Below are 13654 nucleotides of genomic sequence, written 5' to 3' on the forward strand. Positions count from 1 at the left end.
ACTATTGCTGATAAAAAGATAAACATTTTATCAGTTGTCAACTTTTTGAAATCTTGTACAGTAATTGAGATATAGGAGCTCAAAGTTGACTGCTTGGGGGTGTGGGGCGTTATTAGTGTTTATGGTATTTAATCAGATCAATGTGATAAAAAGTTGTTTTTATCAGTTTCCTTTTATTTCTCATTTTCCTGAAAAATCATATATTTTTTAGAGAGAAAGAGAGGCATAGAGAAAATGCGAGCAACCGGAAAAATAGAGGAAAAAGTAGAAAAATATGAACAAAAAGAGAAATAGTGTGGATTATGAGGAGACGCAGACAGTGTTTCCTGCTATGAGCCCTCTTCATGTGCTGCTGGACGACGTCTTTTTTTTACTAATTCTTTGGAGAAAAAGGGTAGTAGTATGAGGAGGATGTAGTAGTAGTAGTATTATGGGGTCTAAGAAATGGAAACCTATGGAAGAGAATGGACCAGAAAATAAGACTTCGGAGGGACCGGAAACGACGGAATTTCAGGGGATTGGAAAGATGGTAAACTTAGGGGCTAAAAATAGGAAAATAACGTTTTGAAAATAAAAATTCACAGAATCCTGAAAATCCGAAAAAAAACATCTAAAAAAATCTTTTAAAAAACTGCTAGAATCTGAAATTCCGAAAATTAAAAAAATCTGAAAAATATTTTTCTATTTTTTCAGATATCTAGCGCTCATCATCTTCGGATCCGTCCTTATCATCTCCCTATTTGTCATTTTGACAGCAATCGTTTGTAAAAAAATTCCAGGATGTCCAATGTATCAAAGTATTCACTGTGAGTGGAACAATATTTTTTCCACCTTTAAGTTCAAACTTATATATCTTATTCCCTGTAAAAGATCTCAAAAAATGACCTGCTGATTAAATGTAGCCGATATTATGATAAACAATCTATCAGTTGACCATTTTTTGATATCTTTCACAGGAACTGAGATAAATTGGTTCAAAGTTAAAGGTAAGGGTTTCCAAAATTTGACCATACTATGCAATAGAATGCCTCCCAAACCGTCAACTTTGAGCCAATTTATCTCAATTTTTGTAAAAGATATCAAACAGTGGTAAATTGATAAAATATAGATGACATTATGAGAAATATTTTATCAGTTGACCACTTTTTGATATCTTTTACAGGAAATGAGATACTTCCCAAGAAGTTCGATATACCGTAAACACTCTGAAGACCCTTTTAACCTGTCAGCTTATATATCTCGGTTACTGTAAGAGCTATCAAAAAGTGATCAACTGATAAAATGTTTATCATAATATCAGAAACATTTTATCAGTTGACCACTTTTTGATATCTTTTACAGGAAATGAGGTGTACGGGCTCAAATTTGACGATTCGGGTGGCGTTCGATTAGAGTGTTTACGGTATATTTTCGAATTTCAATGCAATCCTTTCAAAATATGAAAATTCCTCAATCTCTTAAAAATACAAAACTACAGTAATCACCCGCTCCTCGGACTCCCCATCTGCGCTCTACCGTCCGGTAGATCAAATTCCGCCAAAAATGTACGAAGCTCCGCCCCCCTATGAGTGTTTCGTCCCGCCACCAACGACTTCAACGACGATTGCCACGACTTCTGATGATAATAATGAATGGAACTGTATTATGGAGAATGAGGTGGGACATATTTTTTGAAATTTCGAAAAAATTTTTTTTTTTTAATTTGTGATAATTTTAAAAATTAAGACACTCATCGTTGCCTAGAGCAATTTTCGTTCTCTAAAAATGCTCAATTTCCAGGTCAACGGCTCCCGTCGGACTCCGCCCCAAATCTCTTAGGCTCCGCCCCCTTTTAATTATTCTGACAATTTAATCTCATCCTTCCCCCAATTCAATCCGGGTTTCCAGAATCACGAGGTACATAATTTTCTTTTTCAAAAAATTTTTTTTTCGACATCATTTTCAAAATTTTCCTCCTGCTACTCAATTTGTATGTACTGTACTTCTCATCCCTATTTTTTCTTCTTCTCCCTATTTGCTTGTAATTTTTCCAAAAAATGTGATCTTATTTTTTGTAAAATTCGATTTTTTTTTCGAAAATTTTGAAAAAAAACTGATTTTGAATTTTTATATGTAAAAATCAATGTGCTGATCTGATCTCTCTGATTATAAATAAATGTGAAAGCTTGAAATTTTTTTTTTGATTTTTCAGAATTTTAGGATTTTTGAGATTTTTAGGTTTTTTTTTTCGAATTTTTAAAGGTTTTTCAGAGTTTTCAGAGTTCTAGGATTCTTAGGATGCTTTTAAAAATCTTCAGATTTTCAGAAATTTCAGAAATTTTCAGGATTTTTTTCGGATTTGCCTAATTTCATTTCGCTGTTTTTTTTGGATTTTTTGAATTTCCCGAATTTCAAGATTTATGGATTTTTTTGACTTTTTATGAACTCTATGATTTTTTTAAAAGTTTCAGGTTTTCAGAATTTCAAATTTTGTTCAATTTTTCCGATTTTCTGGATTACCGTAAACACTCTAATAGAACGCCATCCAAACTGTCAACTTTGATTTTATATATCTCATTACCTGTAAGAGATATCAAAAATGTGTCAACTGATAAAATGTTGCTGATATCATGATAAACATTTTATCAGTTGAGCACATTTTTATATCTTTTACAGTAACCGAGATATTTTAGCTCAAAATTAGGAGTCTCGCAGGGGTTACGGTAGCAGATGCCCAATTTTTTAAAACGCCATATTTTGGCTCAGAATTGAGCTAGAAAAGTGAAATTTAGTGCAAAATGTTCAGAAATTCAAGAAAAACAAATTGTTCTAATATTTAAATTCTTTTTTTTTTGCCTCTTTTCTAGTTTGCTGGGACATAACTTGCCCAAACGTCTTATCTTTTTTCAATGGATTTCCCTCCAGGCAATCAACTTTGAGCCCATATATCTCGATCCCTGTAAAAGGTATCAAAACGTTGTCAACAAAGAAAATGTTTATCATGATATCAGCAATATTTTAACAGTTTATTACTTTTTGATATCTCTCACAGAAAATGAGATACATAGGCTCAAAGTTAAAGGTCCTGGTGGCCTTCTATGAGAGGGTTAACGGCAATTTCAGATCCCTAGATCTCAATTTTTCCATAAATTTTCCTAAAATTTTACTTTGAGAACTTTCTAATTAAGTAGTCCAATTAAGTTTCCTCCTAGTTTTCCAATTTCGAAATTTACATAATTGCTAATTTAATTGCTAATAATTGGTAATTTCAGATACCTAGTTTTCTTTTTTTGAGTATTTTCAAAACTTTTAGATTCTAATTTTCGAAAATTTCCAATTAAGTTTCCAAATTCTTCTCCTAATCTTCCAATTTCGAAATTTACATAATTGCTAATTTATGATCATTTTTCACCCCCGTTGATGCAACATGTCCCCTTCGGAAACATACAAATTAATTGGTTGAGGATTTATAGCGGATTACTGTCATCGAAGTAGGGAATTAAAATTTCGAGGATCCTAATTATTGTAATAATCTAAAATTTCTGAAAATCCGAAAAAATACAAAAATCCGAAATTCAAAATCCCTAAAAATCTGGAACACCTAACACTTTGAAAATCCAAAAAAAAAATCCAAAATACCCATGGTTCTGAAAATTCTGAAATCCTGAAAATCCAAAAAATCTAGAAAAGTCAACATTTGAAATTCTGAAAATCTGTCAGGTCAAATCTGAAAATCTGAAAATCTGCAATCTCTAGAAATCCAAAGAATCTGAAAATTCCTAAAACTCGGACAACTTTGACAGAAGATATTTTTAATTTTCTTTTATTTTTTCTTTCTTTTCTCTTCTTACAATACGACATCGGGATAAACAGACAAACAGATAAATAATATAACTTAAATTTCAATAAAAAATCAATAAACAAGACTCTCATTAACTCTCTCCTGCGGCATAAAACATCCTCCAAACAGTCGCTTCAGACCTCCGCGTCTCTTGGTTTTTGAAGTTTTTCGAAGTTCCAGAAGCTTCTGAAGACGTCGGCACTCCGTTAGATGCTCATCGATGAGCTCCAGACGCTCCTGGGTTCTTTGTTGCTCAATTTCAGAGAGCCCTGTTGGATCAGAGGCTCGTGCACGGGCAGCTTCGATAAGGCAAATGGTTACGGTACCCTGAAAGAAATGAGATATTGAAAATGGGACATCTGGAAGTGAGGACAAACAGGGGGACCTAGGGATTGGCTCTAGAGGTTAGAAAATTTCCAAATTTCGAGTTTTAGAAATCTAGAAATTTCTGGAACTGGACATCCGGACAAGCAGAAATTCGGGAAATATCCAGAGCTATCTTAAGCTGTTCCGGAAAACCTTTAGTGGATATCCGGACATCCGGACACACATAATTAAAAAATTACTGAATCAAAAATTGGGGGACATCGGAAGCTTCAGACAGCAAAAGATCCCTAAGGGACATCCGGACATCTAGACACACAGAGGAAATACGCCTTACCTGATCAGCAACATCACTGTATAGATGGCACAAATAGGCCAAATCATCCAAGATATCCACACGTTCCGGATGATGAGATGGAAAATGCTTCGCGGTGATTCCAAAAAGCTCCGTGTAGCTCGTCTGGACCTGTTTCCAGATATCGACTCGTCGAAATGCCTTCTTATCATCCCCAACAAACTTATTCTTCGATAATCGATTCAATTGATAGAAGCAATTCAAGAGAACATCCGCGAAAATGGGAAGCATCGAAACCTGAGTATCCATTTCGAGCATGCAAGTAGCCGCATGAGCACACGACATGATCTTCTGTTTTCTCTGCTCTACAGTATCCTTTGAAGAGACTGTAGAGTGATGGAAATCGAGTTGGAGGCACATTGGATGTTGATGCATCAAACGGACGAGGCTGGCGATGGATTCATGGAACAGGGAATCGTCACGGTCTCCACGAAGGGAGACTCTGGATTGGCGGATTGATAGGGATCGATTTAGGGAGGGTCCGGCCCCTTTGGATTGTACAGGACACCCCAAATCACTTTCATTCATGTTCTCTATAAACGTCAGACTAGTCGGCTTGGTATTCTTCCTTGAGATCAACGACTTCTCCAGCTGCACTCCTAGCTTCTCTAACATCCCAAAGTTATGCGATTGCTCATCCTTAATGGTCCGCAACACAGGTGGGAATAGAATTGGAGCACTTTCAATTCTCCGTATAACGTCATCGATACTAGCCAATGTATAGGTAAGGAGAGTCTGTTTCTCAGCCATCAGGGATCCACAAATTTCCATTCCAGACGATCGAATATCTTCACAACGGCTGTCGAACTCTTCTGAAGTGTCCAGAATCTTGGTTCGGAGTTTGCGAAGATCGGTGAGGGTACGAAGTTGGTTATGGTGGAGGGAGTCCTCGGTGAGCAGCTCGTGGCCATTGTGATAGTTCACACAGCACTCCAGGCATACGATTGTCTGGAAAAAAAACTAGATTGAGACCTAGTACAGTAATTCAGCAACATCTACAGCTTCAAAAAACCATGGTAATCCAGCCACAGTAATCCTAGCTTCAGTAACTAGACCTACAGTAACCTATTTACAATAATCTGGCTTCAGTAGCTGTAACACAGCATCTTCTACAGTAACCAAAGCTTCAGTAGCTGAATATACAGTAATCCAGATACATCTACAGTAATCCTAGCTTCAGTAACTATGGTAATCTAGCTGCAAGAACTAATCCATCTATAGAAATCTGTAGATGCCTTTACAGTAACCCAGCATTTCCTACAGTAACCACAGCAGAACTACAGTACTCACCATCCGACTAGTACTAGTGCAATCAACACAGTATCTGGAGACTCTGAACAAGTTCTTTTGTGAGATCTTCCTCTGACAATCCGAGCATCTCAAATGTTTGCTCTCCTCCGACTTCTTCGCCAACGCCTTCATCTTTTTGGACACGTGATGATGACGTGGAGCCTTCTGATGATGGTCAGAAGACATTTTTCGAGAGACGCAGACATCTTTCATGGGTGGAGGAAGATCAGAAGGCTTGTCGGGTACCTCAATCACTGTCACATTTTGCTCTTTTCGCTTCCATAGATTTTCGAGGATTTCTGAAAGATTTTGGGGTTTGAGGTACTCGTTTATTGGGCATTATAGAATCTAGAAAGTTCTAGAACTGCGACATTTCAGAACTTACTGCAAAGATCATAATTGGTCGGCGCTTGACGAGCAGTCTTCATGGTGAACTCACGACGGCACGTTGGGCATTTGATGTAGTCCAGGAGGTAGTACTGTAAAATAAGGGGCTACAGTAATCCAGCAACATCTACAGTATCCCTTCAAGTAGAATCTAAAGTATACCCAGTAGGATAGCTACAGTATCCCATCTAGACTAATCTCGGTTCCGTAGCTGCGTCCACAGTCTCTTGGGTGGTATCTACAGTAACAAAGTCAAGTCTACAGTAACCTAATATCATCTACAGTAGACCTAGTACGATAGTTACAGTATCTATTTAAGTTAAACTTTAGTAGACTCAGTAGCTGAATCTACAGTAATCCATCTATAGTGACCCTGCCTTTGTAGCTCTGTCTACAGTAACCTAGCTGAATCTACAATACAGTAGCTACAGTACCTCTTGGGTAGAATCTACAGTAGCCAAACTAAAACTACAGTATCCCTAGCTACATCTACAGTAATCCAACTGCCCCCTAATCACCCCAATTTGCCCCAATTAACCCGAAACTAACCTCCTGATGAAGACAGAGACTGAAAATGCACGATTCACAGAAATTGTGTCCGCATGGAAGAAGTTTTGGTGGTCGAGTCTGATGGTTGAATGGCTCAAAACAGACTTCACAAGTGATGAGAGAGTCGTCGATCAGAAGAGAGTCCAGGAAGACAGACGACGTCGTCACGTCCGATGCGAAGGTCATTTTATTAGGGGGAAATCTGAAAATATTGAGTTGGAAAATCAGGAAGAGGGCTGTGGGCGTTGAAGAAGACGAAAAAGATTAATCCAGAAGGTTTAAAAAGCCTTTGAGACCGTCCTGAAGGCATCCAGAGAAGACCGGAAGCTTCAGAAAGCTTCAGAAGACTTCTAAGGGATTCTAGAACAATCTGAAGGTGTCAAATGATGTCAGAAGACTTTAGGAGATGTCTGGATGCATAGGAAGCAAACAGACGACTTTTAAGGGTTTATAAAGATGTCTAATATCTGTTAGAAGCCACAAAAATACGTTTTGAAAATTCAGAAGGCTCTAGAAGACGTCGAATACCATCCAGAAGACATACAATGACGTTCAAGGGATTCAGAAGACTCCAGAGACTCCAGAAGCCCTCACGACCCACCTAGGTAGATCAAAAATTAGAAAAACTGACTCAACAGGTATACTCAGTTATGATGTCTGCTGTCTTCTACTCCGGGGTGGGAAGAGGACGGCAGGTCGAAGGGGCGGAGCCTAAGGGGGGCGGGGCTTAGAAGAGGGCTGGTGAGGGGAGGAGGGAAAAACGATGAAAAGAAAGAGTGTTTAGAGAAAATGGTTTGAAACGGAAAAGTGAAGAGACGCAGAGACGAGAAAGAGAAGGAAATTACAGAAAAAAAATTTGGAAAATCTGAAAAAATCAGAGTTCAAAATTCTCTACAGTAACCTTAAAGGCGCATACCCTAGAATATATCAAATTTGAAACTTCTACGGTAACCTTAAAGGCTACAATAAATATTAAATTAAAAATTCTCTACAGTAACCTTAAAGGCGCATACCCCCTTTTTAATAGACTGTTGTTCCTTATTGCCACCCGGATAATCTTTTGTTATTTGTTATTGTCACCCCCACCACCCAAAACAGTACCATCTGCCCATCAAAATGACCCAAAACCGCCAAATTTTGGGATTAGGATCGAATTTCTATAATTTTTTGAAATCTGGAAAATCTGAAATTCCAGAACTTTTTTTTTTAATCTGAAAATCTCACGATTTTTTTTTGAATTTCAAAAAAATTTGGGGTACTGTAGAAATTTGAAAAATGTTTTTTTCCCAAGTTTGAAATGTTGACTTTTCCTAGGAGACTCAAAAAAGGGATATGTTTTGATACTTGGGAGGGAGAGATAGGGGCACCTGTCTGAAGTTCGGGAATTCAAAAAATTCGGAAGCGAGAGAGAAGAGAGGATTAGAGAAAATGAATATTTGAAAAATTTCAAATATTTTATCAGTTCGCAACTTTTTGATACCTCCGCTAGTTCAAAAGATAAAGGCGCTTAAAGGTGAAGGGTACTTTAAAGGCGCACATCTCAAAAAGGGGAAAAGTTGTCAAAAAATTGTCAACTATCGAAATAATTGTCTTACAATATTACAAATTTTATCAATTGACAACTTTTTCATATCTTCACTAGTTCAAAAGATAAAAGCGATCAAAGTTGTAGGGCGCGGCACGCATACTCTCTAGGCCTGCGTCTCATCTTTAAAGGCGCATATCTCAAAAACGGTCAAAGCTATGAAAACGTTGTTAACTACAAAAATTATTTTTATCAAATTTCACACATTTTATCAGTTAACAACATTTTTATATCTCTATTAGAAATTGAGATAATTAGTTTCAAAGATAGCACTCGCAAACTTTCCCACAGTTGTCTTGAAAATTCTCAAATTGTCGAATTTTCCAAATTTTGTTGGGAAAATCACACTTTCGGTGTTTTTCTTTTTTAGTTGGAAAGTGTGAAGACCGGAAGAAAGAGGGGGTCCCTATAATTATACCCCCTCCCTTCCGTTCACACCTATTTGTCGGAGCCCCTCTTCCCCCTTCCTCACCCATAGGTTAGATGCTTATAGTTTAAAGGCGCATAACTCTGTTCTCATGATAGTTAGGCAACATTTGACAACAGATTTGAAATTTTCAGAATCACATTTATCTAAAAAACTATTTTTCAAAAATTGTAGCCATCGAGATTGCTCTGAAATTCTAGCTTAAAAATGCCATAGATGTTTTTACACAAAAAAGAAAGTGATATGACCCGCAAAGTTCAAAAGCCCATAACTCTGTTTGAATGAAAGTTAGGTTGAATTTGACAACAGATTTGAAAATTTCAGATTAAAATTTATCTGGAAAATAGGTTCCTAAAAATCATAAAAGCCAAAATTGCTCTGAAATTCCAGATTGAAAATTGCATAGTGTTTTTATGCACAAAGAGGGAAGTGATATGACCCCCAAAGTTCAAAAGCCCATAACTCTGTTCTCAAGCTAGCTACGTCAATTTTGATAACAGATTTGAAAATTTTCAGAATCGAATTCATTATAAAAACTATTTTCTAAAAATCCTACTGTTTGGAATTGCTCTGAAATTTCAGCTTAAAAATTGCATAGCATTTTTCTAGACCTCTTTTTCTGCCAAATTCAAAAAGAACAATGAAATCTGAGACTTGTTATCTGTCCTCCACATCGCTTCTCAACAACTACTTCAGCTTCTCCTCCTAAAAAACATCTGTTGGGCATGGCTACTCCGGTCCAACCTGTATTTACCCGATTAAAATCTAGACCGACTTCTTCCAAAAAGAAGCCCTTCTTTGATCCGGATTAGCAGGAAACGGACCAAAAACAATCCTAAAACCGGTGACAAATAGAAAATTTGGAAGAGAAGCCAGCTGCCACCAAATCTAAGAATCATCTCAACACCATCAAGGGCGGATTGGGTTTCAAATAGAGGGGGAATAGGATTCCCGCTGTGATTTACCCGCAAAATACATAGCAGGATAGGTTTAAAGGGAGGGAGGAGGTTTGATATGAGAAAGAAATGAAGAATCAAGAAAAACGCCTAGATAAGGGGAACTTGAAGAAAAGAGAGGGGCACATTTTCAAGCTGAAATTTCAGAGCGATCCCAATAGGTAAGATTTTTAAAAAATAGTTTTCCAGATTAATGTGATTTTGAAAACTTCAAAACTGCTTTTAAATTTTAATTAGCTATCATGGCAACGGAGTTATGCGCCTTTTAAAATTAGAGAGTATGAAAAGGGACCTTGAGGATTAAGCCGAAGGGGGAGGGGGTCATCTTTCTTTGAACGTATATATCTCATTTCCTATGAAAGATATCAAAATTTTGTCAACTGATAAAATGTTTGTTATATTATCAGCTGAATTTTATCAGTTGACCACTTTTTGATACCTTTCACAGGAAATGAGATGTATGGATTCAAAATTGACAATATCTCTGAGAGCGCATCTTAAAAAAAACAATTAACAAATCGGCGAAAACTACAAAACAAGTTATCCATCACTTTCCAGGTCCAAAAAAAGGATCCCGATAAAATCATGCGCCTTTAAAATTGACATGAACATTTTTCCCAGGAGCAAAGTGTCATTATCGTCAGATTCCTATCGACGCCCATGTAAGATTTAGAGCCTAGACATTTTCAGACAACAGGTCATGTCCGGTCATTGTTGTCCATGAGCCTTTCAACTAGCTTGGTTGGCTACAGTATTCCTACCACAGTACCTATGCACCCCTTCAAACTTGTTTTCAATGCCTTCAAGCTAGTCTCTAGTTACAGCTTTTTGGCGTCAAATTGACACAGCAACATCCATATATATTCAGGGCACATGGTGGAAATCAGAGACTTGTTATATAATGATGTGGTCCATGCGCCTTTAAATTTACTTGGTTGGCTACAGTAATCCGGTACCTATGCACCTTTAAACTAGATCTTCTTGGTTATTGCGATGCATGGGCTTTCAATTTGGTTGGTTCTGCCTACAGTAACCTAACTACTTCAGCCTTTCAGCCATGAACTTTGAAACTAGTCCCCAGGGAGATCATCCTGGTTACTATGCGCCTTTAGATTAGGTTGGTTGACTACAGTAATCCGGTACCTATGCACCTTTAAACTAGGCCTTCCTTATCAATCTTTCTCCATTTACCTCCGGTCGGTATGCCTATCGCTTTCCTCCCTCATCCATTGTTTAATTACATAACGGAACATGTATATCCATTTAGTCCTAAAGAAAAGATAACGATCGAATTGTCAAAAACCCGAGCCGCCCGTTCAGAGGAGTAAAAAAGAAATTACGCAAAAAAAGACATAAAATGACCGATGACTTTCGGAAGAAACATAAAAATGGAAAAGAGGAAAAAGGCGAATCGGTTTGGGGAACAGAAATGGATAAAAATAGATTGGAGGAAGTGATAAACTACAGTAATCCTGAATGTTATCATATCAAATCCTATATAAATCTTTTTGGCGCCAAATTGACAAACCCAAATCCAAATGTATATCCAGATATCCAGGTCACATGGTTAAGATCAAAAGCATCGGCTATCTCCGACACTTTTTTTTTGCTGTTTGGTATCAGAAATCACTTTGAAGGGTAATTATATCCTGTTCGACTTGGAATTTCGAGAAAATGGCTTTAGAATAATAAATCGGTTTTCATAACAATAGTCTGGTGACAGGTGGTTTTTGGGAGGGAAATTATGAGAAATTAGCAAAAACCACAAGACAAATTACAAGGTCAGAGGCCTAAATACTTCAGAGAGACATACAAAAATTCTGCCAATTCAAGATTATCTGGATGAGGGTTTGTTTAAATTTGGCGCCATAATGATATATATATATATAGCATATTACTTATAGATAATGTAACTAAAGACTAGTTTAAAGGCGCATAGGTAAAAGGAACTCGCGAATTCTCATTTTTTACATCATATTTTGAATTCAGCCTGTGAGCTTCAAAATGAGCTCCAGCACGCCATGATTCGGAGAAGTTCAACATTTCGGGTGCGTCGCGGTCGTGCGTCGCGTGTTTTGTGCAAAAAATCAAAGTGAACCAATTTGCATCGTAATTAGGCTCATTTGAAAGCTAGCAATCTCAAAAAGTCTACAATTCTGTTTTTGTGTTAATTGGGACATTTGGAAGGGTGCTATGGTCCTAATTCTAGACTCTAGAGCCTAGGGATTCGACTTCCTCTACTGGGTTACTGTAGCCAAGGCTCATGGACAAAAATGACCGGACTTGACCTTTGTCTGAAAATGGCCAGGCTGTAAATCCGGATACAAATCTGCCTATGCTTTGCTCCTGGGACGGGTTCGTGTCAATTTTAAAGGCGCACGATTTAACCCAGGATTACTGTATTTAGGCGCATAGGGGAATCTGGCCGGAAACCAGTTTAAAGGTAGATAGGTTGAAGATTAAGGGTTACTGTAGCCAGAACCAACTATGCTAGTTTAAACGCGCATGGGTATTTCTAGCTCAAACGGTTTCCCATACCTCGAAAACGTTCCCAGTGGCTTTTCCAAGTCCTTGAAAACCATCAGGACCTCCTAATCCACTACTACCGTGACGCAATTGCCTCAAGATCATACCAAAAAAAAGGGGGGCGAAGGAAAAAGAAGAAGGATTTGTGTGTATGGGTATGCCGACAGAGAAGACAACGGGCGGAACGGATTAGACAAAACGACGCAACAACACATTTTGCTATGATACTAAACTACTGACCTACTGACGCCACATTTTTTGTCTGAAGACGTCGAGAAAACCGGGTGACAAGTTGATTTATGTTTGTTTGTATAAGGGAATGGAGGTCGTGAAGCCCAAAATGGGGTCCATGGGTTTTGGGGTACTGGAAATTGTGGTTTGATCTACTTCTTATATCTTCTAGAAGAGAGAGAAAGAGAAAGAGAGAGAGAGAGAGAGAGAGAGAGAGAGAGAGAGAGAAGCAATAAGCAAACATGGTTACTACTAGAGATAGCAAAATTCGAAGCAGTCTGAAAACAGCTGGCAATAAGAAACAAGTTGCCTAGATAAGGAGGAGATCTACATAATTAGATTAAGAACGCATAATTGGGCAATTTCGCGGCTTTTACAGTACCCTGCTGTTTTCAGCTTAGAAAGGACAACCTGGTTTCGATACGTCTTATCAGCTCAAAAAGGGTTGATATCAGAAAACTGTCAATTACAAAATTGGAGCTCTACATTTCTTTGGTATGTCTAGAAATTTTCAGACCGATTGGGCGAAGCAAGACACCCGACATTTGCCTATTTCCATTTCAGCTATATTCAGTCAAGTTGGGCTACTGTATCGGGGAATTTTCGAGAGTCCCCAATTTGAAATCTACCGTAATCCTTCCCCCCAACCCTTTTAGAGCTTCCAAAAGCCACCCGTGGTGTGGTTTGCAAATATTCCAATGAGGCGGCGGTTCATGATGAGTTTTTGACGTGCTGAGAAGTGTCAACATACACTCCATTTAGGGGTTCACACGTCAAAGGGTTGTTTCATGGGCAGACGAGATAAACGGAAAGGAGATGCCGCCACGTGGATTGTGTGCTTAGGGGAGACGGGGCTGTGTGAGAAAACGGTGTTACGAAACTGTGATTGCGACATTTGGAATTAGGGAAATATGCAAGAGGGAAGTTTTCAAAGTGCGATCCACCAAGCTCTAGACTCTTGAAAATGCCAAAAATGCCTTTAGCGCATTCCCTCGCTTCCTATTTCTTTGACTTTGCGCCATCTCCATTCAAATTTGCCTCTCCTGTCCTCGCTTTGATGAAGATGTTGATTATTTATTCATTGATTACTAACCGCCCATTAAACATCATGGCTTTCTCCCTTCTTTGGACCCGCTTCTTCTTCTTCTCGGGGGTAAAAATGGCAATGAGACATTTCGGCACTGTCTTGGGAAACCGTATTTTC

General features: G+C 38.0%; 2 protein-coding genes across 2 annotated transcripts; one reads left to right on the forward strand and one right to left on the reverse strand.

Annotated features, from left to right (window-relative positions):
- Positions 1 to 787: 787 nt before the first annotated feature.
- CBG22558 lies at positions 788 to 1818 on the forward strand (the record flags this gene model as incomplete). The annotated part of the gene is made up of 3 exons (XM_045236341.1): positions 788 to 806; positions 1478 to 1656; positions 1780 to 1818. 3 exons carry the CDS (start codon positions 788 to 790, stop codon positions 1816 to 1818), a joined length of 237 nt encoding a protein of 78 aa, XP_045100891.1.
- A 2074-nt stretch (positions 1819 to 3892) lies between these two features.
- CBG22559 lies at positions 3893 to 6911 on the reverse strand (the record flags this gene model as incomplete). Its single annotated transcript, XM_002649025.2, has 5 exons — positions 3893 to 4147; positions 4482 to 5447; positions 5790 to 6088; positions 6175 to 6268; positions 6726 to 6911. The coding sequence occupies 5 exons, from the start codon at positions 6909 to 6911 to the stop codon at positions 3893 to 3895; spliced, it is 1800 nt and encodes a 599-aa protein (XP_002649071.2).
- Between the last annotated feature and the right edge of the window lie 6743 nt (positions 6912 to 13654).

This window comes from Caenorhabditis briggsae, assembly GCF_000004555.2.
Source record: "Caenorhabditis briggsae complete genome, chrIV, whole genome shotgun sequence".
Lineage (NCBI taxonomy): Eukaryota > Metazoa > Nematoda > Chromadorea > Rhabditida > Rhabditidae > Caenorhabditis > Caenorhabditis briggsae.